General features: G+C 39.4%; 1 protein-coding gene across 1 annotated transcript; it reads left to right on the top strand.

The window, feature by feature from the left end:
• Nucleotides 1–4,407: 4,407 nt before the first annotated feature.
• On the top strand, nucleotides 4,408–21,638 carry ADAM28 (ADAM metallopeptidase domain 28). Its single transcript, XM_009574055.1, has 17 exons — nucleotides 4,408–4,459; nucleotides 7,177–7,277; nucleotides 7,913–7,989; nucleotides 9,874–9,952; nucleotides 11,721–11,797; nucleotides 12,856–13,051; nucleotides 13,548–13,610; nucleotides 14,019–14,090; nucleotides 14,667–14,836; nucleotides 15,593–15,677; nucleotides 16,932–17,062; nucleotides 17,899–18,076; nucleotides 18,610–18,699; nucleotides 19,145–19,340; nucleotides 20,025–20,127; nucleotides 20,711–20,867; nucleotides 21,525–21,638. The coding sequence occupies exons 1-17, from the start codon at nucleotides 4,408–4,410 to the stop codon at nucleotides 21,636–21,638; spliced, it is 1,941 nt and encodes a 646-aa protein (XP_009572350.1).
• Nucleotides 21,639–21,655: the final 17 nt, after the last annotated feature.

Here is a 21,655-nt window from a genome sequence, read left to right as displayed (position 1 = left end):
GCAACATACTTGTCACATACCGTATATGTCTATGATCTTCTCCAAGGCAAAAAGGGTGACAGAAATTGAAAAGTTTGTAATGAGGTTTCATTAGTCAGAATCAGATGACAGCCTGTGATCTGATTAGAGCCACACCAAAAACAACTTGGCTGGTGCTCACTAAGTTCGTTTCAATCACAGTTTAGGTGAAAGCATTTTACTTTATATTAAACCCTGGCAATACAAACATAGCCAAGTGCTGCACATAAGCTGAGGAGCAGGTAACTAATAGCTAGAAGGGAGGTAACTTTTCCAAACACTCTGAATAGGCCTAAAGCAGCCATCTGATTATATCCTTCAGCAGAAACCCAGAAAATAAGAAGGACAAAACATTGAAGACTGGCAGCTGAGGAAAAGAAGGATAATTCACTTTGGGAATGTGTGAAACAACAGAGGCAAGCACAAGAAAAAGTTTTATGTAAAGAGTAGGTTTTAAAGAGGAACTGTAGATCTGATCCAAGGGCCCTGGAAGGCAATAGAAGGTCTTCTGTTGACTTCAATGGGTTTTGGATCAGCTCTGGACATGGAGGGGAAGGGCCTGGGGCTGGCACGGAGAGGCATGTTGTGGGGAGACTGGAATGCAGCTGCGAATAGGCGGAGGAAGCAAACAGGAGCGTAGGGCTGGAATGCAGATGCAAAAGACACATGGGTTTTGTCTGTATGTCAGAGAAAAATAACCTGCAGGTTGGCTTGGGTTAAAGCTTGGGAAAAAGAAAATGGAGGAAGGCGGAAGGCAGGTTACTATTTGAGCTGAACCAATAGACCCATAGTTGGCCTGGTGGCAGCTGCGTGTGAAATACCACATTCCTCCCCTGAACGTGCTCCCAGGAGGAACAGGATGTGGACGCTCTGCTAAGAGGCAGAGCTGCTGAGCTGTTTGCTGATGCCGTCCCAGGGTTAGATGGGGGAGAACAGAAGAGGACAAATGGAGATACATGGAAGAACAAAATTATACCTCTCAACTGCTTATCTCTGTCTGTAGTAGTTATATGGGTGTCCTGACTGTTGTGGCTGAACATATATCTATTGGAAGTGCACGGGAAACAGATGCCTATGTTGTTTATACACTCATGAAAATTCCTGTTAGGTGCATTAATACCTTTGCAAACCTGGTTCAAAGTGAACTTTAGGACAAGGCAGAAGCAGAGAAGTGATTAGAACCCTGATTTTTCCTGAGCTCAGTCTAGTGCCCCAGCATACAACTATCATTTTAATTTTAATACTCAGTTTAATCTCACACGGGCAGTATTTGCACAGACCCTCAGTGTAGGGCTGAATTTCATCCTTTTCTGCTTCCTTCTTTTAATTAAGCAGGTAGCACTTGAGTTAAAAATACCAATATTCTAGTTATTAAACGTTGAGACAAACTTGTCATCCAATTTTATCCCCCCATGAGTACGAAAACTGCTCACTTAGACATTGCACAATTGTTAAGGGGTTTCACAAAGTCAGAAATGGCTTTCCTGTCAGCTGAGACCTCGCAGATACCTCTTTGACCACCTCCGGGGGAAGAAGCTACAAACAGACTATTACGGAATCGCTGAAGCAAGGGCCGAAACATCAAATGCTTCTCAACTCACAAAAGGAAATTACATCCAATTCCCTTTCAAGTCTACCCAAGACCTTCACCGCATCACATTCCCTTCTTAATGCCAGCTCTTTGTTGGGATGTTGTGTCTATTCATAAAGTAACTCTCCTTTATATACTGTTCGAAAGCACAGCTTATTAAGAACATTAGCTTAGGAGATTGGTGGGGTCAGTACATGGTTTTCAAGTGCGTCACACAGAGAGAATGAGCTGAGATAAATGCTTGGATAGCGGCCACTCATTTTTAAAACCAGTTGTTCACAGTTATTTTTCCTAATTATTTTTGTAAGGCAAAGATGTAGTCCAAGAATGCACGGCTTATTTCCATTCACATAACATTTAAAATACTAAGTTGCCTACCTTTTAGACTAAGCTTTATCGTTACAGAACTAAAAAGACACCAACATAAATCAAATTACACAGCTCCTCTCCCATGCTCGCTGCAACTGAAATGAACACCTTGACAGGGGTATGTCCAAACCCCTCAAACAACGCTTCATGAATTCTTTGCCTGAAGTGCTCTTTCATAACTTGGGATGGCGACATGGTTTGGTGTGGTATGTGACTTTTCTTACAGAAAGTAAGCTCACTCTGTCTTCAAGCTGTAATGTCCCAAAGAAGTTGCTACCAAAAAGCATTCCTGTCCCGGGAGTTGCAGCTCTGTCCTGGGAAGGCTCAGCTCCCAAGGCACACCAGGGAGTCGGAAGGACCATCTAAAAAGACGTCCTTTGTCAGGGCACAGCGCTAGCTAAAAACAGTGTTGTTGTAATAGCAGATAGGAGATTAATATTGACCCAAGTTATGATAACGTTGCTGCAGCTCACCCCAACTCCTCGGTTCCAGTCCTGCAGTGGAAAAGAGGTTTGAGGGTAGTTACCAGGACTCTAGCAGACAGATGCCCTTTTCCTCTCTCAGGCCCTCTTCCTGCCACTAAATCCTGCTCCAGGGGCTCTCAATCACTTGCAGAGACCATTCAAACCCAACATTACTCATGAAGAACACCAGCACATCTCGGAGCAGGCTTGGAGGCCAGACAATGTGCCTGGTGTACATTTACTCGTGCGAAGGAGTATTTTACACTTCCATATCCCCTGTAAAAATGTCCTGCTTCTGCCAAAGCAGCGCATACTCTTCAACAGACCAGAATAAATGATTCATAAAACGCAAATGCTGAAGGAAGACCCAACAGCTAAATGGCAAGAAAAGCTGCACATAGGGTTTGTATGTGCAACCAGCCCAGCATCTCTCAGAGCAACTGAAGCCAAAGCAACATGCTTGGGGTGCACTGCTCTCTCAGGAGATGATAGGAAGTTATTCTGCACTCAGCCTCCATCACCTACACCACTGCAAAGCAATGCAAAGGGACGTGAAGCTCCCCTGCTTCTGTTCAGCAGCATTTTACACCCATTTTAAAATCACTTTGCCTCACTGTAAATGGCTAAACAAAATAAAGACACACAGATAATCAGGCTCATCTTAGAATTAATTTTTACTATTAAATTAGCAATTCTACACCAAAGTTGATTATTGCAATCAGCATTGCATATAAGTTGTTTTTAATTAGTACGATTCTATTCTTAAAGAAAGCTCAGAGCCCATTTGTTGGCAGCTCCCAATCTGTCCCAGAATGTCTGGAGATTTAGCAAAATCTAAGGGGGTTTGTATTTACAATTTCAGATTTCAATGTTCAAAAAATCAGAACTTTTCAACGCATACCTGAGACAAGATAGAAATAGTTATCCAATAAAACTTACATTAGAAGTGTAAACTTTTGTTACTTAGTTATGGCAGTAAAAATTCTCCTGTAGATGTATATAGATAGATTTATTTATTTATAAATTAATGTAATACATGAATATTACTGTGTAATGTGTATTGCTAATATAAAATTATATTCATATACTGCAGTATACAGCACGATCCATTCTAGTTCTATGTATTCTGTAATACCTATTCTAACACATGAGAAGTTAAACACCTATAAAGTGGTTCTATATTGATAGCTGTGGCACCAAGAAGTGCAAAGTACTATTTTATTACAACTAGCTAACTCAGCGTTATAAGCTTCTAGCATAGACTTTTAGAGTATTATTCGACAGGTATCACACCTTGATTGCTCATTTGTCTGCAGCGCCTTTTATTTAGACATTATCACATGAACCTCAAGCAAACATTACTAATATAGATGGAAGAAGCAGAAAAGGACCTACTCAGTGTTTATATTCTAGGTATGATTCACAGATACAGAATTACATGTACCTTTACTGGTGCTCTAAACCCTTCCCTTTCGTACAAATTAAATGGTAATCAGCAAGAACTGAAACACGTATTTAACACCAGCCGTGAGTACCTGTTTTATCTTAAACCTCTTGAAAACTTTCCCATTCCTTGAGCCACTAGTGGCACCCACTGTTTCTATTGTAGCTTTTTACCAGCCAGACTATAAAAAGACAACATTAGCACCACTCCAATCTCCCTCCTTATTTATGTATTTCTATTTTTCCTGATGAACAGTTTTAGGGAACTTATTTCAAAGAAGTAATCAATATATCACAATTCGTGTGACATTAACTAACCAGCAGGAACTTCCGCTTGCTGTAACACTGTGACTCGAAAATTGTGCAACACCTTTAGTAAACACTTCCTCATATAGGAACAAGAATAAAGCTGAACAACTCCCTCTCATTCACTGCACAAGAGAGAGCTGCTCAAAGCAGAGACAGCCTGGGAACCCAACTTTCCCAGACCACGGAGACCACGGCTAGACAAGTGCAACTGAGATGACTAACATACTTCTTGTTTCTGTTGCTTTGCTACATTTTCTCCAACAAGGTATGGCTTTTTTTTTATCCTTTATCAGTGATTGCTGGGGATGTACAGCTTTTATGAATTTTTAATTATTAACATGTAGGTAATACTGAAGAACAATGAATTAAAGCCATTGAAAAATGGTATTGCTGAAGTTAGGGATGTTTGCTTTTTTCTCTTTCTGTTCAAAGAGATTATCTAAAATTATCTAGTTAGAAAATTAGTCACTTTTGTGAAAACTGGCCATAGATTGCCTAAAGACCCAGTTAGTTTTGCGAGCCAATTAAGTAAGTACTTCCCCTGCAAGTGAGCAGAGAATTTATCCAATTGGGACAACTTATTACACTGACAGCATTTTGGCTGTAAAAGAAAAGACTTTTATTTGAATTCCATTAATGACATTACCTGAATTAAAATAGTTAGCACCCTTATTATCTGTGTGATACTTCAGGTTATGAGTATTCATATGACTTAACCTTAACAGACCACACTTTTTTTTCCACATGCATTGTTTCTTTCAATTCATGTCAACAGGGAACAGATTTTTTCAGAGCTTGGCATGCACAAGCATGCACAGGTTTTCTATGCGTAATTAGACATGTAATTTGTATTCAGGCAGGTATCTTTATGATTTCATTAGTTGCACAGAACTTAGTTGCTTAAGGTGTTATATATTTTGTTTCTTGACAAAACCAAACCTTCATTGTCAATGAAATCCTCACTAACGATTTTTCTTCCTGGTTTAGGCTCTTGGAAAAGTACATAATTATTTGTTCCTTATTAGCACTTTTTCTAGCTGTTGTACAAGGCCCAAAGAACTTCTTTCCTCCTTAAAGCTACTGACTCAAGACAACGCCTGAAGCAAGACAAAGACAATATACTGAGTTGATTAAAAAAACTATCTCTAAGAAACTATTTGTTCCAGAACAAAACTAACCTGTTTTCCTCGAAATCGTGTTTGTATCACACTGCAGGAAAAGGATAAGTTTAGTTCTGAGTCTCCATTCAAATCTAGCCTAAACTTGAACCACCTGGGCTACAGCTGGCCTTGTAAAAAGAGTCTGCAACAGGGAGTGGATAAATAAAATTGGAGCACAGAACTCTGTTCCGAGAGGCCTGAAATATTACTGTGATCATTATGTAAGAACGTACTTTAAGCTTATGGAAAGACTAAATCTGCAAAGCAAAACATTTTTTAGAAGTAAACATAATTAGTTGCTTAAAATAAAATATAAAATATCATTGTAAATTACAGTAACAAACTTGCACTTGGTATTTGCTAACAGCATCTGCATGGACAGTTACTGTGTACTGTGTAATGGCTCAGCTGATCTGTGATAACTTCTTAGGACTTATTACCATTATACCATCATGCCTTTCTCTGCAGCACTCAGCTTTGTCAAGATGCAACCAAGTTTATTCTGCAATTATTTTTGGAAAGGGTTTAATCAAATAAACCAGTTATGAAGAATTAATCTGTTTATTTTACTGGAACAATTTGCATGAGGATGTGCTCTGTTGGTCCAGATATAGAAAATTACAGTAATTGGATGCCCCACTCTTGTAAAAATCTGGCCTTGAGGCAGACAATTAAAATGGGAGTTGCACTCTCCCTTTGTTGTTTGTGGTTTGGTTTTTTTTTCAAATACAGGCTCTTGTGCTTGGTACTGAGCCCTCAAGAATTTGCCAATTCAGATGAAATGACCTTTTGTAGGAGATTAAAGTGCTTAGGGGGCATATAAAACCTGCTGTTGCCTTGTTGGAAACTAACACATCCCTTGTATGACCCTGTTTTCCCAAATGCCGTACACCAGCTGCTATTATTAACTTCAAATGATGCAACGTGTGCTGACCACCCCTGCAAGTCATGTCACAAATTAACTTTTGCCAATATTCACTCAGGCTCAGAAGCAGAAAACAAAAAGAAACACTTTTCATCAGCACTGTATTTCCTCAACAAGTTCTTTACAGTCACTGCAGACACACAAGTACGACCAGCAAAAAGGGTTATGCAAGTTAAGGAATCATCTGGATTCCTTACCACCTTCAAGATTTTCCTACACTACTGCCTATCTCCTATTATTTTACCTAGCCTTGTTCAGTCCTTCTGCTGTCACAAGTATGTAACCACCCTCAATCTGATTCAATAGGTAAGAGTGTGTCTATTAAAGTACTGTCACAAGTATTTATGTGAGAAGACCAGCTGAAAAGCTTTCTAAAGCAGAAATCTAGGCTTGTTCCAGGTTTGTGGTGAATTGTGTGAATTTATTTGCTTATCTAGAGGCAGTCTTAACTTGTATACCATCGTGTGATAAGGTTTGGAGATCACTAATTTCACAGAACCCTATAACTTAATTCATGTCATCTGCAAAATGTGAAGACAAAGGTTGCACCTTGCATAGCTGGTCTAGCATGTTGGTACTCGAAACCGCTGATTGGTGCTGGGGAAAGAAATCCAAAGCGAATTGCATAAAATATTTTGACACCTGGAAATAGCCAGGTATGTCAACTCATCTGAAATCCAAACTGTAACAAACCTCGTGTTAGGTCACATAAGGGGGTGACTGCTTAGCAGACCAGATGAGCGCATGCCAGCGCCAGTGCAGAGAATACATGAGAAACGAGTGGTGCAACAGATGAATGACTATACAGCCCAAACGAATCAGTCTTGACAGACCTGAAATATGGTGTTTAATAAGCTAGTACTGTGTTTTCATAAATATAAATCTGTTTCTTCCTAGGGACCACAAGCAAGAAATTACCTGGAGTTGAGCAATATGAAATAGTTTATCCAAGGAAATTGCACTCAGTACATAAAAGAGATGTAGAAAGAAACAAAGAGGTATTAAAAGAGATAACTTTTTTTTTTTTGCTGGGAGATGAGGAAGGTTTTCTGGAGTCAGAGTACCCTTGGTTTTCAAGGGGAAGAGAATTTGGACGCAGACACTCGATCTTGCAAAATGAAATGGAAGAGAAAACCTGGAAGAGTGACCCCATGTCTGGTAAAGACAGGTTGTGAGGTGTGCCCAGTATGCAGTGAAGTACCTGTACACCATCAGTGGGTCTTCTGTACTTGTATCTCTGCAAAGATGTAGGTTTTGATGCTACTCAAATTTTGAATAACCTACGGACATTTAATTTGAAGTAAATTAAATCAAATGCTTAAAACTAAGCATGCTCTTACATACTTCAACAGAGTTATGAAAATGTCTGAATTTAAGCATCCGCTTCAGCACTTTCCCAAATACGCAGGGTATGTGCTTATGATTGTAGAAATATATTTGCAAAGTTAAATTTGTTCCTCTAATTAAAAAATAGGAAACAGAGTGACCTCCTGCCTATTCTATAACTGCCAGAATACTTATTTTTGGTGGGAAGAGGAGGAAAAGAATGCAGTTGGCAACTCAGTAACAGCCAGTTCATAGTGAGGCCAGAAATTGTAACAGTCCATATTCTAACACTTAAATCTGTTTACAGACAAAATACGATGACACAATGGAGTATGGAATCAAAGCCAATGGAGAGGAAGTCACACTGCACCTACAAAAAAATAAGTAGGTTCAGTTCAACTTTTTCCTTGAGCATTACTCCTCACTGTAAATGGCTCTGTAGGGCATTCAGGATACAAAGACACAGGACTTAGGCTCCTGTAAGACAAATGTATTTTGGTAAATATGACCTTTCAGCTCCAATGAAAGAAGAAGAGGGGAGAGAAAGCATCATATCACTATCTTGGTAATGTGAAATAACTACACAGGCATATGACACTACCACGATGGAATGACTTGCCTACACTGCTAACTCTGTTCTCCCATTTATTTCCTAAATGGCTAAATCCACTGTATGTTTACTGTTTTCATACTATTTCACAAGTTTTCTGTGTCCATAGATAGTCTATGGGTTATATCTATTTGTTCTATGCTGGTAGAAACCACAGAGAACAAGAGAAATATCCATGAAATGGGGCTATCTGTCTTGGCTCTGCATGCTTTTCAAAAATGCAAAATAGTAATACGAAATGCAATAATCCTTAATAATTCGGGTTGCAGCACTCCCTACCTTAATACTACTGCTGTTGGACTTTGAGTAGTCTAACACATAGTGGCACTGACAACATGCTTTATGGAAATTGAAAGCCAGGAATGCTTACCTCCTTGACTGAAGAGATTAACAGCATTTAAACAGGCCATGTAGAGGGTATAGAGAAGCAGCGGGCTTTGTTACAGAACAAAGCATACAAAGAAAAGTCCAAAATTGTAGAGAGCAACACAAAATAAAGCACAGTTGTGATTTTATGCTTGCTGGCCCCACCATAATATTTAACATGGGACCAAACAAGTCTCCTTTAATAGGTACTTTTCTAATGGCTGTGTAAATACAGTAGTACTATAATCAGTTCATGTTAAATATAGACTATAATTAACTGTTTGCCCCTGTTTTAATCTAATCTAAATATTTGGAGGAAGGGAAGGGAAATTATATTGTACTAAATCCCACTCTCTAAAAAGAAATGGGATTGTGGCAGTTTGGGGTAGTTGCCCAAACAGAAGTGAATGTAGACTTGTTTTGCTGCTAGCTTTAGTAAGACTACAGCCCTGGCTTAAAGTTAAGCATCTGCTTAGTGCTCTGCTGCACAGGAGCCCGAGTGCATACAGCCTTGCAGGATCTGGCCTTCCACAGCAAATCACAAATGTGTAAGCTAATAAGAAACCCAAAGGCACCTTTCCAAGTGGTGGAAGAAACACAGTAATTTATTCCATAGCCATGATGTCCTCCCCTGAAGGTTCAGGAACACGTATGTGTCCAAAAATAGAGTTTTATGTAGACAGAAAAGAAAAATCAAGTTCACATAGAATGATTACGACGATGAGAACTTGCACTAGCACAGTTATAAAAAAGCTGTGAGCAAAAGAACTGGACAAATGTATGTTAGTGTGATCTCCGCACAGAATCTCTGAGTGTGTGCACATGTACACAAACATGCATGCACGGGCACACGTGAAACAGATGAGGCAGCTTTTCCATTGACCTAGATCTTTGCTATTAATAATCAATGGGGGTGAACTGGGAAGAGAACAGAACGGTTCCATTTCACACACACTGCGGAGTGGTGGAAATGACTACACAAATTGGAGGCCAAAAAAAGGATCAATACTGCATATATAATTATACATTTACTTTCAGATCTACTAAGAGATTAGCTTATACCAATGAAATAAGTAGACTTTAATTGCTTTCTTATTTTAGAAATGTCCCTTTGTTTGAGTAAGGATTACAAACAGGCAGAATTCCCCACCCAGCAGCTTCTAGTTTTTCGATACTAATAATAGCCCGAGTAATCATCTGAATTCCCTACATGCTTTGCGTGTTATGTAATTGCCTCATTTCTAGATGACTACAATTTATTTTGAATAATAATTGCACTTGACTCTTTGCAGGCACCTATTAGCTAGAGACTATACTGAAACAGTTTATTCTGATGACGGTCGACAAATAACAAGAAGTCCCCAGATCAAGGTAATAAAAAAAGGTTTCCTTCCCTCATACTTGCAGCCTTGAGGAGGTCCGTACAAGATTCATGGCTCCATGAAGTAATAGCACATATCAGACAGAAAGAAAAGGTTTTAAATCAAGGTTCTAAGCACTGTAATTTAGGGTGCCTCTGAAGGGACAGGGAAGATGTGACTCCTGACTTTGGCAGAGCTACACTGATTTATGCCTGTTGAGAATCAGACACACAGTTTGTCTTTCAAAAAGACGACCACTTTTCACCTTAGTGGCTGGTGAACACATTACCTGAGCTGGATCTCCCTCTGTTGTCAGGAAAGGGAGTGGAGCCAGGGCCATTCCACTGCCTTTTACGGCCTGACTTTGCCCTCCTGACTTTGCTCATTCTGCGAAACCCCCTGACTTGCTTTTACACCCTAATCTCAGTGAGATCATAGATTCAGATAAGGACGCATTTCCTTCACTGGCTCGCATTACCACCCACGCTCACAGCAAATGCATTCCAGGTCACCCCAGGTGGTTTCTCTGAGCCATGACAAATCAGTTCTTCAGATCCAGACACAAAGGAAGTCACTGTAGAAGTTATTTTTTAATTAACTGTGTACTCATGGGTCTTATCTTCAACAATGCTCTCACCTGAAGCTTTTTGTCCCGTATCATGCTATGTGTTTTAACACATGTAATTTGGACTACAAAGCCTAATATTTTTTATCATGGAGTGATTAGCAGGAACAGGAGGATCGTGAGTGAAATAAACGTGCATTAAGAATTCTGGGTTGGTTTTTTTGTAGAAAAAGATGCCACTTCTGATTGCTCCAATTACTTTCACTCTCTGAATGGATCCTGTGAAAATCAAATAGCACCTATGCCTGGTTAAAGACAATCTCAAACAGGCCTACCTGTGCAGCTTACTGAATAAGGAATTTCTACATTGTGGATACTTTGTATGATCTCAGGAGTTGTTTCTCTTGTATCCTCAAAGGATGGAGAGCAAGTCTCCACTTTTCTCTAGTAATTTTCACTTTGTTGGTATCTTTTTCACTGTAAGAAAGTTGGCACGTTGTGATGGAAGGAAGACAAATAAATGGTAAAGTGAAACCAAACATCCATTAAAAAAAAAAGGCACAATGCATGCAGGTTTCAATACTGTTACAGGGCTCTCAAGAAATCTGTTAAGGAAAATGCTATGGGTAAAATTTTCCACAATACCTCAGTGACTTTGAAGTCTCTTTGAACACAGAAGTGTTCATTAGACCTCAGATCCTTAAGTCAATTAAGTCATGGAAATTTTTCCCCTAATCATATGTTTGAATATAATACATGCATTTAAATCTCGTTGAAGTTAAAGCATTTAATTGTTGGGTTAATATTAAAGGGTGTTTCCCTGAAATTTGGCCACAATAAAAAATTCGGTATGGACCTTAATTCAGCAAAGCACATCAGTATACGATTAATTTTGAGCAGTGAATATGCATATTCTTCTTTTCATGTACTGTTGCGTATTGACCAGAGCCCACCACGACTGGATTTGTCACAATCTGGGTCGCTCTGTGTTGAAGGATAACAGTAACAGTACCACAGCAAACATGGAAATGGTCACCAGCTTCTTCCATTTTAAGAATCTCCTCTAATGGGAGATTTCCTCAGACAGCATAGTTTGTTGTAACCTGTAGCCAGAAATGTAGCTATGTCCCCTGAAATCACTGGATCTAGGTCAATTCCTTGCAGTCAGTGAGATATGGCCAAATTTGACAATGTATTTTTCCTTTCTAAACAGGATCACTGTTATTATGAAGGTTACATTCAGAATGATGCTGATTCCATAGCAAGCATCAGCGCTTGCACAGGTTTAAGGTAAGACAGAGGTTTGGTTCCCAAAGGGTACCAATGGCAGAACATGCATACTCTTTGAGGATAAATTTTCCAATTTAAATAGACTCAGGATGTAAATAAGCGGTGTTATCTTTTATTCATGCTTACAAGAAAACTAGTTTACAAAAAAAAAGGGGGAAAGAAAGGAGAAAAAAAGCTACCTTTCTACTTCAGTTACAGAGTTTATAAACTGGAAGCTCAAGGAACAACTATATCAATAAATTTATATGACTAATTCCATATTAGATCAGGCTGTAAATCACAGCATTTGGTGGTGCTTACAGTAAATGTTTAGGGTTGATGCTTCTAAGTTGTAGAAGCTCCACCGACACTTCAGGAGAAGGCTACATTATTTTCAGTGCTACAGCAGTTACAAGGTCAGAAAGTTCAAGATGCTGCATGAAAAGCTCAGTTAAAAGAATCTGCTCATTTGCGGTCGCTGAAGACACGGTGGCATAACATAAAATGGCAAGAGGGTGGCTGTTAAGTCTGAGAAGCTGCAGCAGAATGTTTTCCCAGCGGCTTGTGGTGTTTTGCCAAAACCCAGACTGTCTTTGTGAACACTTCTTGCACAGCTTTTGAGTTTACATGTTAACACAGAATGCTTATTTTGACATTCGCTGCTCGAAATGATTCAAAACTCTTAATTCCTTTCAATGTTTAAGCTTTTCATCTCAATTAAAGATGAAAACATATCTTTGAATTCCCCACTGAACTGAAATTCACTTTTCAATCACCTCTGTCAGCACAAAACCCCAAAATTTAAATCTAATTAACTCCTAAACCAGTTTCTTTTTGACTGACAGTCTCCTACTCAGAGACCTCACCAACCAGCCAGATCTTCCAATTGACTCAGCAGCTTTGATTTCTGCCTTTAAATTGTTGTACACTCTGCCTGCATGCTGACAAACTATTCCATTGCATCAGTGTGCAATGGTCCGTACGCTTGGGCTAAATGCTGTTGGAGATAATGTTGCTATCTTGACTCAGTCCTGCGGATTCAAAAGATCACACTCACAATCTAACTCTAATTTTCTTAGAGGATATTTTGAGACCCGTGGTCAGAAGTATCTTATTGAACCCTTGGGAACTTCAGATAGAGACAAACATGCAGTCTATAAGTATGAGAAACTCGAACAAAAGTCCATAAAAACCTGTGGTGTAATCAATAATACCTGGGAAGCTGATTCAAGTGACCCCATCAATGACATCTTCAAATCCAGCAACAGTCCAGAAGTAAGTACATACTTAAACAACAGTCCAGTAAGTACACGTCAGAAAAGAAATGGAGGCCATAGGAAAACTCAATGAGTAGCATATAAAGTCCCACTTTGCCTGGTGGCACCTCCAGAGAAGAAGCAACTGCAAACAGCGACACATAATCAGATCTTAAAAACTAGTGCAAAATCTCACAGATCTGAAATTTCAGAGTCACCACCTGAGTTAAGCTGTCTTGCATGTACTAATAGATGCCCATGTGCATCTTTAAACATCTAAATACTTTTTAATATCTAGCCTACCGTTCCTCATTTTAATAATCATTTTAATATCTAGCCTACCATTCATCACTTTAATAATTATTTTAATATCTACTCTACCTTCCATCATTTTAAGACAAGGCAGTCCCATTCTAAATGACTTGGCTACAGAAACACCCTCGTAATGGTTTGACATTGCAAAAGTTGAGCCTGAAACAGGCCTTAGAAGTCATTTAAATGTATCTTCTCTTTAGATGAAGGCATACCTGAAAGCAAAAAAATATCTGGAAGTTTACATAGTTGCAGACAACACTTTGGTGAGTACTGGAATGATTTTTTCTCATTTGACCAGCTAGAGGTGAGCTTTCCAAAGTAGGTACTACTCATTTCCCTGGGCTCCTACCACAATTACAGTGCTACGCTATCTTTTACCACTGACTTTGGCTAGGAATAGGATTTCCTAATGTCAAGTTATTTTGAAAATCCCCCCTGTAGATGATGAGAATTCAGAAAACACCGCACAGTGCCTGTCTTCTTCTGCACCCTACACATAGATACACATTTTAAAAGGGCCTGATTGTCTGATAAAATACTACATTGAAAAGATAATAATAAGTAGACCAGGTATGGTGTGGTTTGCGATGCAATCTTCTGTGGGATATTTGTTTTCTGATAAATCACTTTTTTTCTCTCCTTTTCCTAACATACTATATTTACTTTTTTAGTATAAAAAGTATGAGGAAGATGTGAAAACTGTAAGACAAAGAATATTTGGAATAGTCAATTACATCAACACGGTAAGAGTAAATAAAGCTAAGTGAAATTGAAATAGAAGTTTGGTTTTTTTTCTTTTGCAAACATCATGAATTTTCATTAATGCATGTAGGAAAGAATGAAAATTGAACTTCATTGTAATTTATGAAACAAATTTAGCACATCTGTCCACATTTTGCTGTTCTTTGTCCTCAGATATGAGATTTCTATAAACTCAATTATTGTTAAAGAAAGATTTATACCGTATTTTCTTAACAGCTGTTCAAGTGAATGATTGAAAACCTTCAAAAAGAATGAACTGATTTTCGATTCTTGATTTCTTTTGCAAATCAAATTTCTTCCAAAATATTGCTGGAATTTTCCAGTATTTTAAAACCATTTCTATAGTTGGTTTAAATGTGGGGGGAAATGAGATTTCATGTTTTGTTTTGTCTTTTTAATTTTTTGTTGCAACTTCAAAGTGCAGAAAAGCTTAAATTAGGTCTGGAGTGGACTATATTGCAAGTGACAAAAGTGAACCAATTCCCAGGATAAGTGTTTGTTTCAGAAGTCTTCATAACGTACTTCATTTTTACAGCAACACTGTTTCTCTGCTGCAGGTTTACAAGGCCATAAATATCTATGTGGCTTTAATTGGCCTAGAAATCTGGACAGATGGTGATAAATGCCTCCTGAGTCGTGCTGCAGGATTCACTCTGGACAGTTTCGCAAAGTGGCGTCTATCAGATTTATTAAAGAGGAAAAGAAATGACAATGCTCAGCTAATCACGTGTGTATCGTTCTGTTTCCTATTTGCATTTCCAAGTACGCTAAAGGAATTTGTTCTTTAAGAATTGGTCACCAACCCATCAGAGACACTGTCTATACTGAACCAGATTTCATGCTTTCCAATACCAGATTGTACTAATTCTAGGACAAAAAGATAAATGCATGCTCTTGTTTCTTGCTTTTATTTTCTTCATGGAGCACGACTACTAGCTAGGACATAGTATCTAATGTCTCTACCTGAATCCCTGCAAAAACAGGCAATGTGGACTTTTGCTACATCTCAGTCTCTCCTTTTACCTGCTCTGGCCACAGCTGAGTGTCCTGAAGACTGCAGCACAGTCTAACACCTAAGGAGCCATGACATGAAGTTTAATGGCTGGGAAATGCAGGTTGCCAAACTAAACCAGCACTCACTTCGCTATTCTGGCTCATGTTCAATGGCCCTGATTCATCCAAGCACTTTGCTACATTTAGAGCACTTCATCAAGCTCTTTACGCTCAAACAGATACTTTAAGTCTGATGAACAGCAATGTAATTTAAGTAAAAATTTAAAATTAAAAGCGTATTCAATTGTTTTCTGATTTGCTGTGATCTTAAGCATGTCCTCAAATATTGTATTAAATCAGGGATGCAAACCAGAGCTGGAAATAAGTATATGCTTAAAGCCTTCAGCCTGGTTAAGAAAGCAGACTGGACTTTAGATCTGCTTCCCGGTCACATCATTGCATTTCACTCTGCCTTTCTTCTTCCTTACAGAGGCTATGACTTTGAGGGGACAACGATTGGATTAGCCTTTCTAAAATCCATATGCAGTGATCTATATTCTGCAGGTATTATTCAGGTCTGATTTATTTTTATTTTATTTTTTAAAGGCTTTTCTATGTTTTTTACTCAACCAGCAAAGTACGTTTATGAAAATTATAGGGTGTATGACACTTTCAGTTTAGGACACTTTCAGTTCTCTGTCTGGTTCATAACATCATTGTATGAGACTGTAGAAATTCACAGTCAGAGATTTAACTTTAAATGAAGTGCAGAGGGTAAAGAAAGCACATGCAAAGCACGACATCTGTGTTACTTAAATGCCGACATTTGACACCTGTATTTGGAATACCAGGCCCCAACAGAGTCAAAGGAAAGAAATAAGTGATTTTGTGCCTCTACCTTAAGGTTTCCCGTTTTGAACAGGGAATTGGTTCCGACTGTCATAATGCAGATCATCAGTTTAGCCACTTAATTACAGCTGCCTAAACTACTGTACTTAAACTTCAGCCTACACAGCAACACAGATCCAAAACTTTACCAACAACACTGGGAACTCAACTGCTGCACCCAGCTTCAGAGGCTGGGCTTGTTGGTAAGAGGAATAACCCACATGAAATTCCAGCTTTCCCACACCATAAGGAAATCCTAGGATGATCATAAAACCAGAATGCTTTTCAAGTTGCGGGGATGCATTTTGTAGCAACATGATTTGCAATGCCGTGCTGGAAGAGCATGACCAGTACGCTGTGTCTTGTGCTTTATGCATTTCCACTACCACCTGCTGTTCATACATCTGGATCTCACTCAAAAGAGCAGGACTTTTCCCTTCCTCCCTCCCACCAAGCAGCACAAAACACCAACCTAAGAGCGAAGATGGAGCACAGCATCTGCCTTTCCTTTCTCTGCATGCACAACACTGTACACAATAGTTACCTTGGTGAAATGAGTAATAATTATATCGCACCCACGTAATTACCCTAAGCACAGAGACAGCTATCCAGAGAGAGGATTAAGAGTTTCAGATGTTCAGTTCCCCTTAACACTCAGTTGTTACTTGGCAGCCTAACTTCCTCATGTTTATTTAAAAACTAATTATACCAATTTACTCATGTTCATTAGTGGTATCATCTTATTGCTATTATAATATAATCCAGCATAAACTGTGGAATAGATGCATGCATGGATTGAACAACATATCAATCCTTATGTAGCAGTGAAGATAATTTCACCTGAAGAAAAATTGTCCTATTTCTTAGCCACAGGGCTTCTCTGATCTTCCTACTTGTTCTAAAATACTCATAGAAATAATAGCCTGTTCTTATCTCTACAGGATCATAATAGAAACGAAATTGCAGTTGCAGCTACCATGGCACATGAGATGGGACACAACCTTGGCATGAGTCATGACACCGAAGCCTGCACATGTAGTGCTAAAGTTTGTATCATGACAGATACTGTCAGGTAGGAGTTTGGATAAAAAGGCCAGGGCGTTAATGCACGGGGCAGTTAAGGATGGGCTTCGAGTAAGTTACCAGTTTCCAAAATGGAGCAGTAATTACTTTTGTTCTCTGAGATTATTCCATTCAAATTATACAAAAAGAAGAGGAAAAACGAAGAAATTCCAGGCCCTTGTAAGATATTGCCAGGGGGATACCTCGCCCGTGACCCCCCAAAAAAAACCCAAACCAAACCAAAAAACCCCTTTAGTCACTTTCGGATAACATTAGCTTTACATGTGTGGTGGGGGCCATTAAACCATAAATAATTTCTTCCTTACAATGATGACAGCATGAAACTGCTGTGGTATCTCAGATGACAAAGCTTCCCCAAGATTTACCTAAAGTATATTTTTGTTCTCTACCCTGAAGATGTCTCCTGTGAAAACAGCACAAAGTGCTTGCACCTTCAATAAACACCCATTAGATAGGAATTTAGTTCCATTTTCATCCGTAGTTGAACACCCTGAGCCTCTGCTGAACAGCCCAGTGGAAAACTCCTAATGCCTGAAGCATCCAGGCACAAATTATGTAGACCAGGCTTAAACCTTTGAAATGTGGGATTTATTTTATGCAGTGTTTACATTTCGTACATTAATTTTTTCTGATCTGTTTGTTTCCACTTTTTTTTTCTGCTATAAGTAGGAGACAGCCATTGTATTTATTAATATACAGATCCGGAAAAATGATTGCACCCAATAGTTTGAGGGATGGTCACTTTCTTCATTTCTCTTGTAAAGGGTATCGCTTCTCCTTGCCTATGCCGATTCTAATGCAAATCATCCTGCTTTCTCAATATAGTTCTATCATCCCCAAGAAATTCAGCTCTTGCAGCCTCCAAAGTTTCGAGAAATACATGTTGAGTGACATGCCAAAATGCTTAACAAACATCCCAGATATAAACAGCATCATAGCACCTCCATCCTGTGGAAATGGCTTTGTGGAAAAAGGAGAGGAATGCGACTGTGGTACTGCTGAGGTATCTGCCTAACCGGGAATAAAATAATACTTGGAAGAGGCAAAGAGTTTTATTCAGGCTGTACAATAGCTGGTTTCTGTTAGTTTCTGAGGTGGCCAGTTCAAAGCTAGCTGAAATATTTCTGTAGAAACTGTGGTCATCAAATTGCTGATCTGCAATGTAGTCACCCCTATAAAGCACATGCCAAATGGTGGGAAAGACGACTGCACGGTTTGTCATGCTGTGTTGACAGAGGAACTGAGGTCGGGGAAAAGCCATACATACGAAACCATCTTAGCAGAAATAAGCAAGTTCCCTGCACAACTTATGTCAGCACTTTCATAATCAAACACACTTTGCATTCTTTATGCGCTCACCCACCACGGCTGGCATGGCTTCTAGTGAAAATGGTTTTCAGAGAAGCAAAGCGCAGGTCTAAGATATCCTTCCCTCCCTCGATAGCCAAGTACAGGATGGTTCGTTGAGAACACAGTACAGAGGGGACCAAACCCTGAAGCAGTGTACCAGAGCTCTGATCGCTGATTCTGTCACAGGAGTGCACGAATGACTGCTGCGAGCCCGAGACGTGCAAACTGACGGCAGGTTCCACGTGTGCACACGGAGAGTGCTGTGAAAACTGCCAAGTAAGACTCCTTTTAATCTCTAGCTTCTCATATTTTTCGGGGTATTTTTTTTTTTTTGCCCGTGAGAAAGCAGTAATATACCTTTCAAAAGAGCCAATCCTTTTTACTTGTAATTACTGACATAGCACTGTAGTGACACGCACACTTTGTCCATCCCAAACTATACCTCGACTATCAATTCACTCAATCTTTCAACATCCTGGAGAAATGAGCATTTTGATTACCCATTTTCTCCTGGAAAGAAAAGCTGAGGCACGACCAGGCAAAAATCTTGTCAATTGACATAACCAACTTTACATTAGATACAGATCTGGCCCCTCGTGCAACTTGTACAGTGAGGATGAGATTTGTCTCCCCTAATTTTAGCCCTCTAGTTCAGTGTGATTTTTAAATGGCATGGAAGAGTGATGTGTTAACTGTGGCACTGCTTTCCCCCCCACTTCAGTATAAAAAATCAGGAGCTATTTGCCGAGCAGTTAAGCATGACTGTGACTTGGCTGAGATGTGCACCGGCTTTTCTGCAAATTGCCCACCGGATCGATTCCGTGTGAACGGATATCCCTGCAACTACGGCAAAGGCTATTGCTACATGGGAAACTGTCCCACCCGAGAAAACCAATGCAAAGCTGCTTTCGGACCACGTGAGTACAAGTTGCCATTGAAAAAATCAAGTTGCCTAAGTCAAAGGAGAGAGAGGTAGGCTTTGTCTGCTAGCAAATCATCAAAGACCTTTTGTAAATCAGGAACAGCATGTCTATATATATGAGTTCTAATTTGTAGCATACACTTAATTATTATTCTTACATTTAACACTGTAAGTGATTATAATCATGTGAGCTGAATCTTGGAGCATACAATGCAACGTATTTCTAGAGAAATGGGAAGTGGTAAGTGTATTCCTCTTTTGCACAATGCTTTTAAGATAACTTTGGAATGGAGCTGAGTGAGTATTCTTTGCTTGATAGGAAGAGGAAATGTTTGTATTTCAAATTAATGTCCAAATTTAGCATGCCTTTATGTTTCTGAAGGTGCGTGGTGGCTTACCCTCTTCCCAGTCCTAAACCATCTCCAGTTCTGATTATGCCCCTTCTCTTAGGCAAGGTCTATTGGTTTGTACTGGATAGAGAGAGAACACACAGGATAGGTTCTGCTGTGTGTACACAGCGACATTGCAGAATTAATGCGTGAAGTGCCAGAGTCATTTAGGCCCATGGGTAACTTCACTGGGAAAGGCCAGTTTCTAAACAGGTAAAGGAAATTGAATATTATTAGTTTTCACAGGCAGAGAACCTAAACTAATCCCATTACGTTCTCCTCTTTCACAGAGGCTACTGAAGGTGCAGCTTCCTGTTACCGGATGAACGAGAAAGGGGTATATTACGGATACTGCAGAAAAGAAAAAGGTAGTCACGTCCCGTGTGAAAAAAAGTAAGCACTGTGTTACAGAATTTGCTGGGATTTGGGAAGAGAGATCATTCCTATTCAAACTAAGAGACAGAAGCAAAGAGCACACTATTTTAGACAGCACATTTGTCCATGTGTCCCTTCTTTCTGTTCAGTTTGAATATTGTGGTAATGACAATTCTGAGAAAACTAGTTTCCAAATCATGAGATCAGCCTGAGAAAAAGCAAGTGTGTACATATATATATGTGCAAGCCTACTTGTGAGGATGACTGCGTGTGTGTGCACGCATGGGCAGGTAAGTACAGGGAAGGGATTTTTGAACAGGGAACTTGAACCTCAGGTGAACCTCAGAATTTGAGCACAGGTCAGTTAAATACTCATTTCTGCAAATTACTGTGGGCTCCCTAATAAGCTCAAGAGGAATTAAGAACCTGCCACCTTCTACTGACAAACCGACCTGAAAACACCACAAACCAAAATTCCTTTCTGCAGCTATTTCTTTTGAGTTCCTGTATGGACACAAAAAATTCAAATTGGAGAAGAGACCAGCTCAGATACTTTTGCTGTGCCATGTCGTTGTTCTAGCAGCTCTTGTTCTCCTTCCAGAGATATAATGTGCGGAAAGTTGTTCTGTACTGGGGGGAAAGAGATGCCTCGGGACGGAAGCCTGGTGACTTTTGAGTCCTGCAAAGCAAGTTTTCCTAGAAATGGAGAAGCAGACCACGGGATGATTCTTGATGGAACAAAGTGCGGGAATGGGATGGTTAGTAGAGAAAAGCTTTTCTCCTTATTTTTTCTGCTCTTTCAGTCTTGCTTATATCGTTAGCTCTTTTACCAGACAAGAAAGATTACAGGGAAGACTGAAGTGGACACTAAACTTCTGCTGATCTGAGATGCCATACCTTCTGCCTTACATCTATTGCGAATCAGTAGCAAAGCAAACAGGAACTGCTATCGTTCCGATTTCCTTATGCTTGACTGTTGTCTTATTATTTTTCAGTGACGCAAATATACGTGGCAGCAGAAACATACCTTTGTATGAAGGGTTAAAAGATCACACATATATTACTATTTTTAATTATTTCCATAATGGATGTGTTAGGCATCACTGAGTGCTATGTCCAATTTCTTTGCTATATATTTCTACTTGAGGGGGGGGCGGCAGGGAGGATGAAGGATTGAAGAGGAGTGGAAAGCAGTGATGTCTGTATATCTTTGTCACTCCCCTTTGCTATAAAATACCCAAAGGTCAAATGACAAATTATATCCACATATCAAACTCCTAATGTAGGTTTAAATGATTTGCAGACCTGTTTCTATGCCTCCTTTTACTCTTCATCACTTTACACAATAGTGTGCAAGCTCTGCATGTTCTGAAAGCCATAAATCACTTTGGTAACATTTGCCCTGTACATTTCAGGTGTGCAGCAATGGAGAATGTGTTTATGCTGAAGATGTCTTTAGATCAACTAACTGCTCTGCCAAGTGTACTGGACATGCTGTAAGATATGAGCATTTGATGCTATTAACTTAAAAAAAAAAAAAAAAAAA

The sequence above is a fragment of the Fulmarus glacialis genome, unplaced genomic scaffold (assembly GCF_000690835.1).
Source record: "Fulmarus glacialis isolate BGI_N327 unplaced genomic scaffold, ASM69083v1 scaffold4880, whole genome shotgun sequence".
In the NCBI taxonomy this organism is placed as follows: domain Eukaryota; kingdom Metazoa; phylum Chordata; class Aves; order Procellariiformes; family Procellariidae; genus Fulmarus; species Fulmarus glacialis.
Note: the sequence above shows the minus strand (reverse complement) of the source record. Positions and strands in the feature narration are given on the sequence as shown.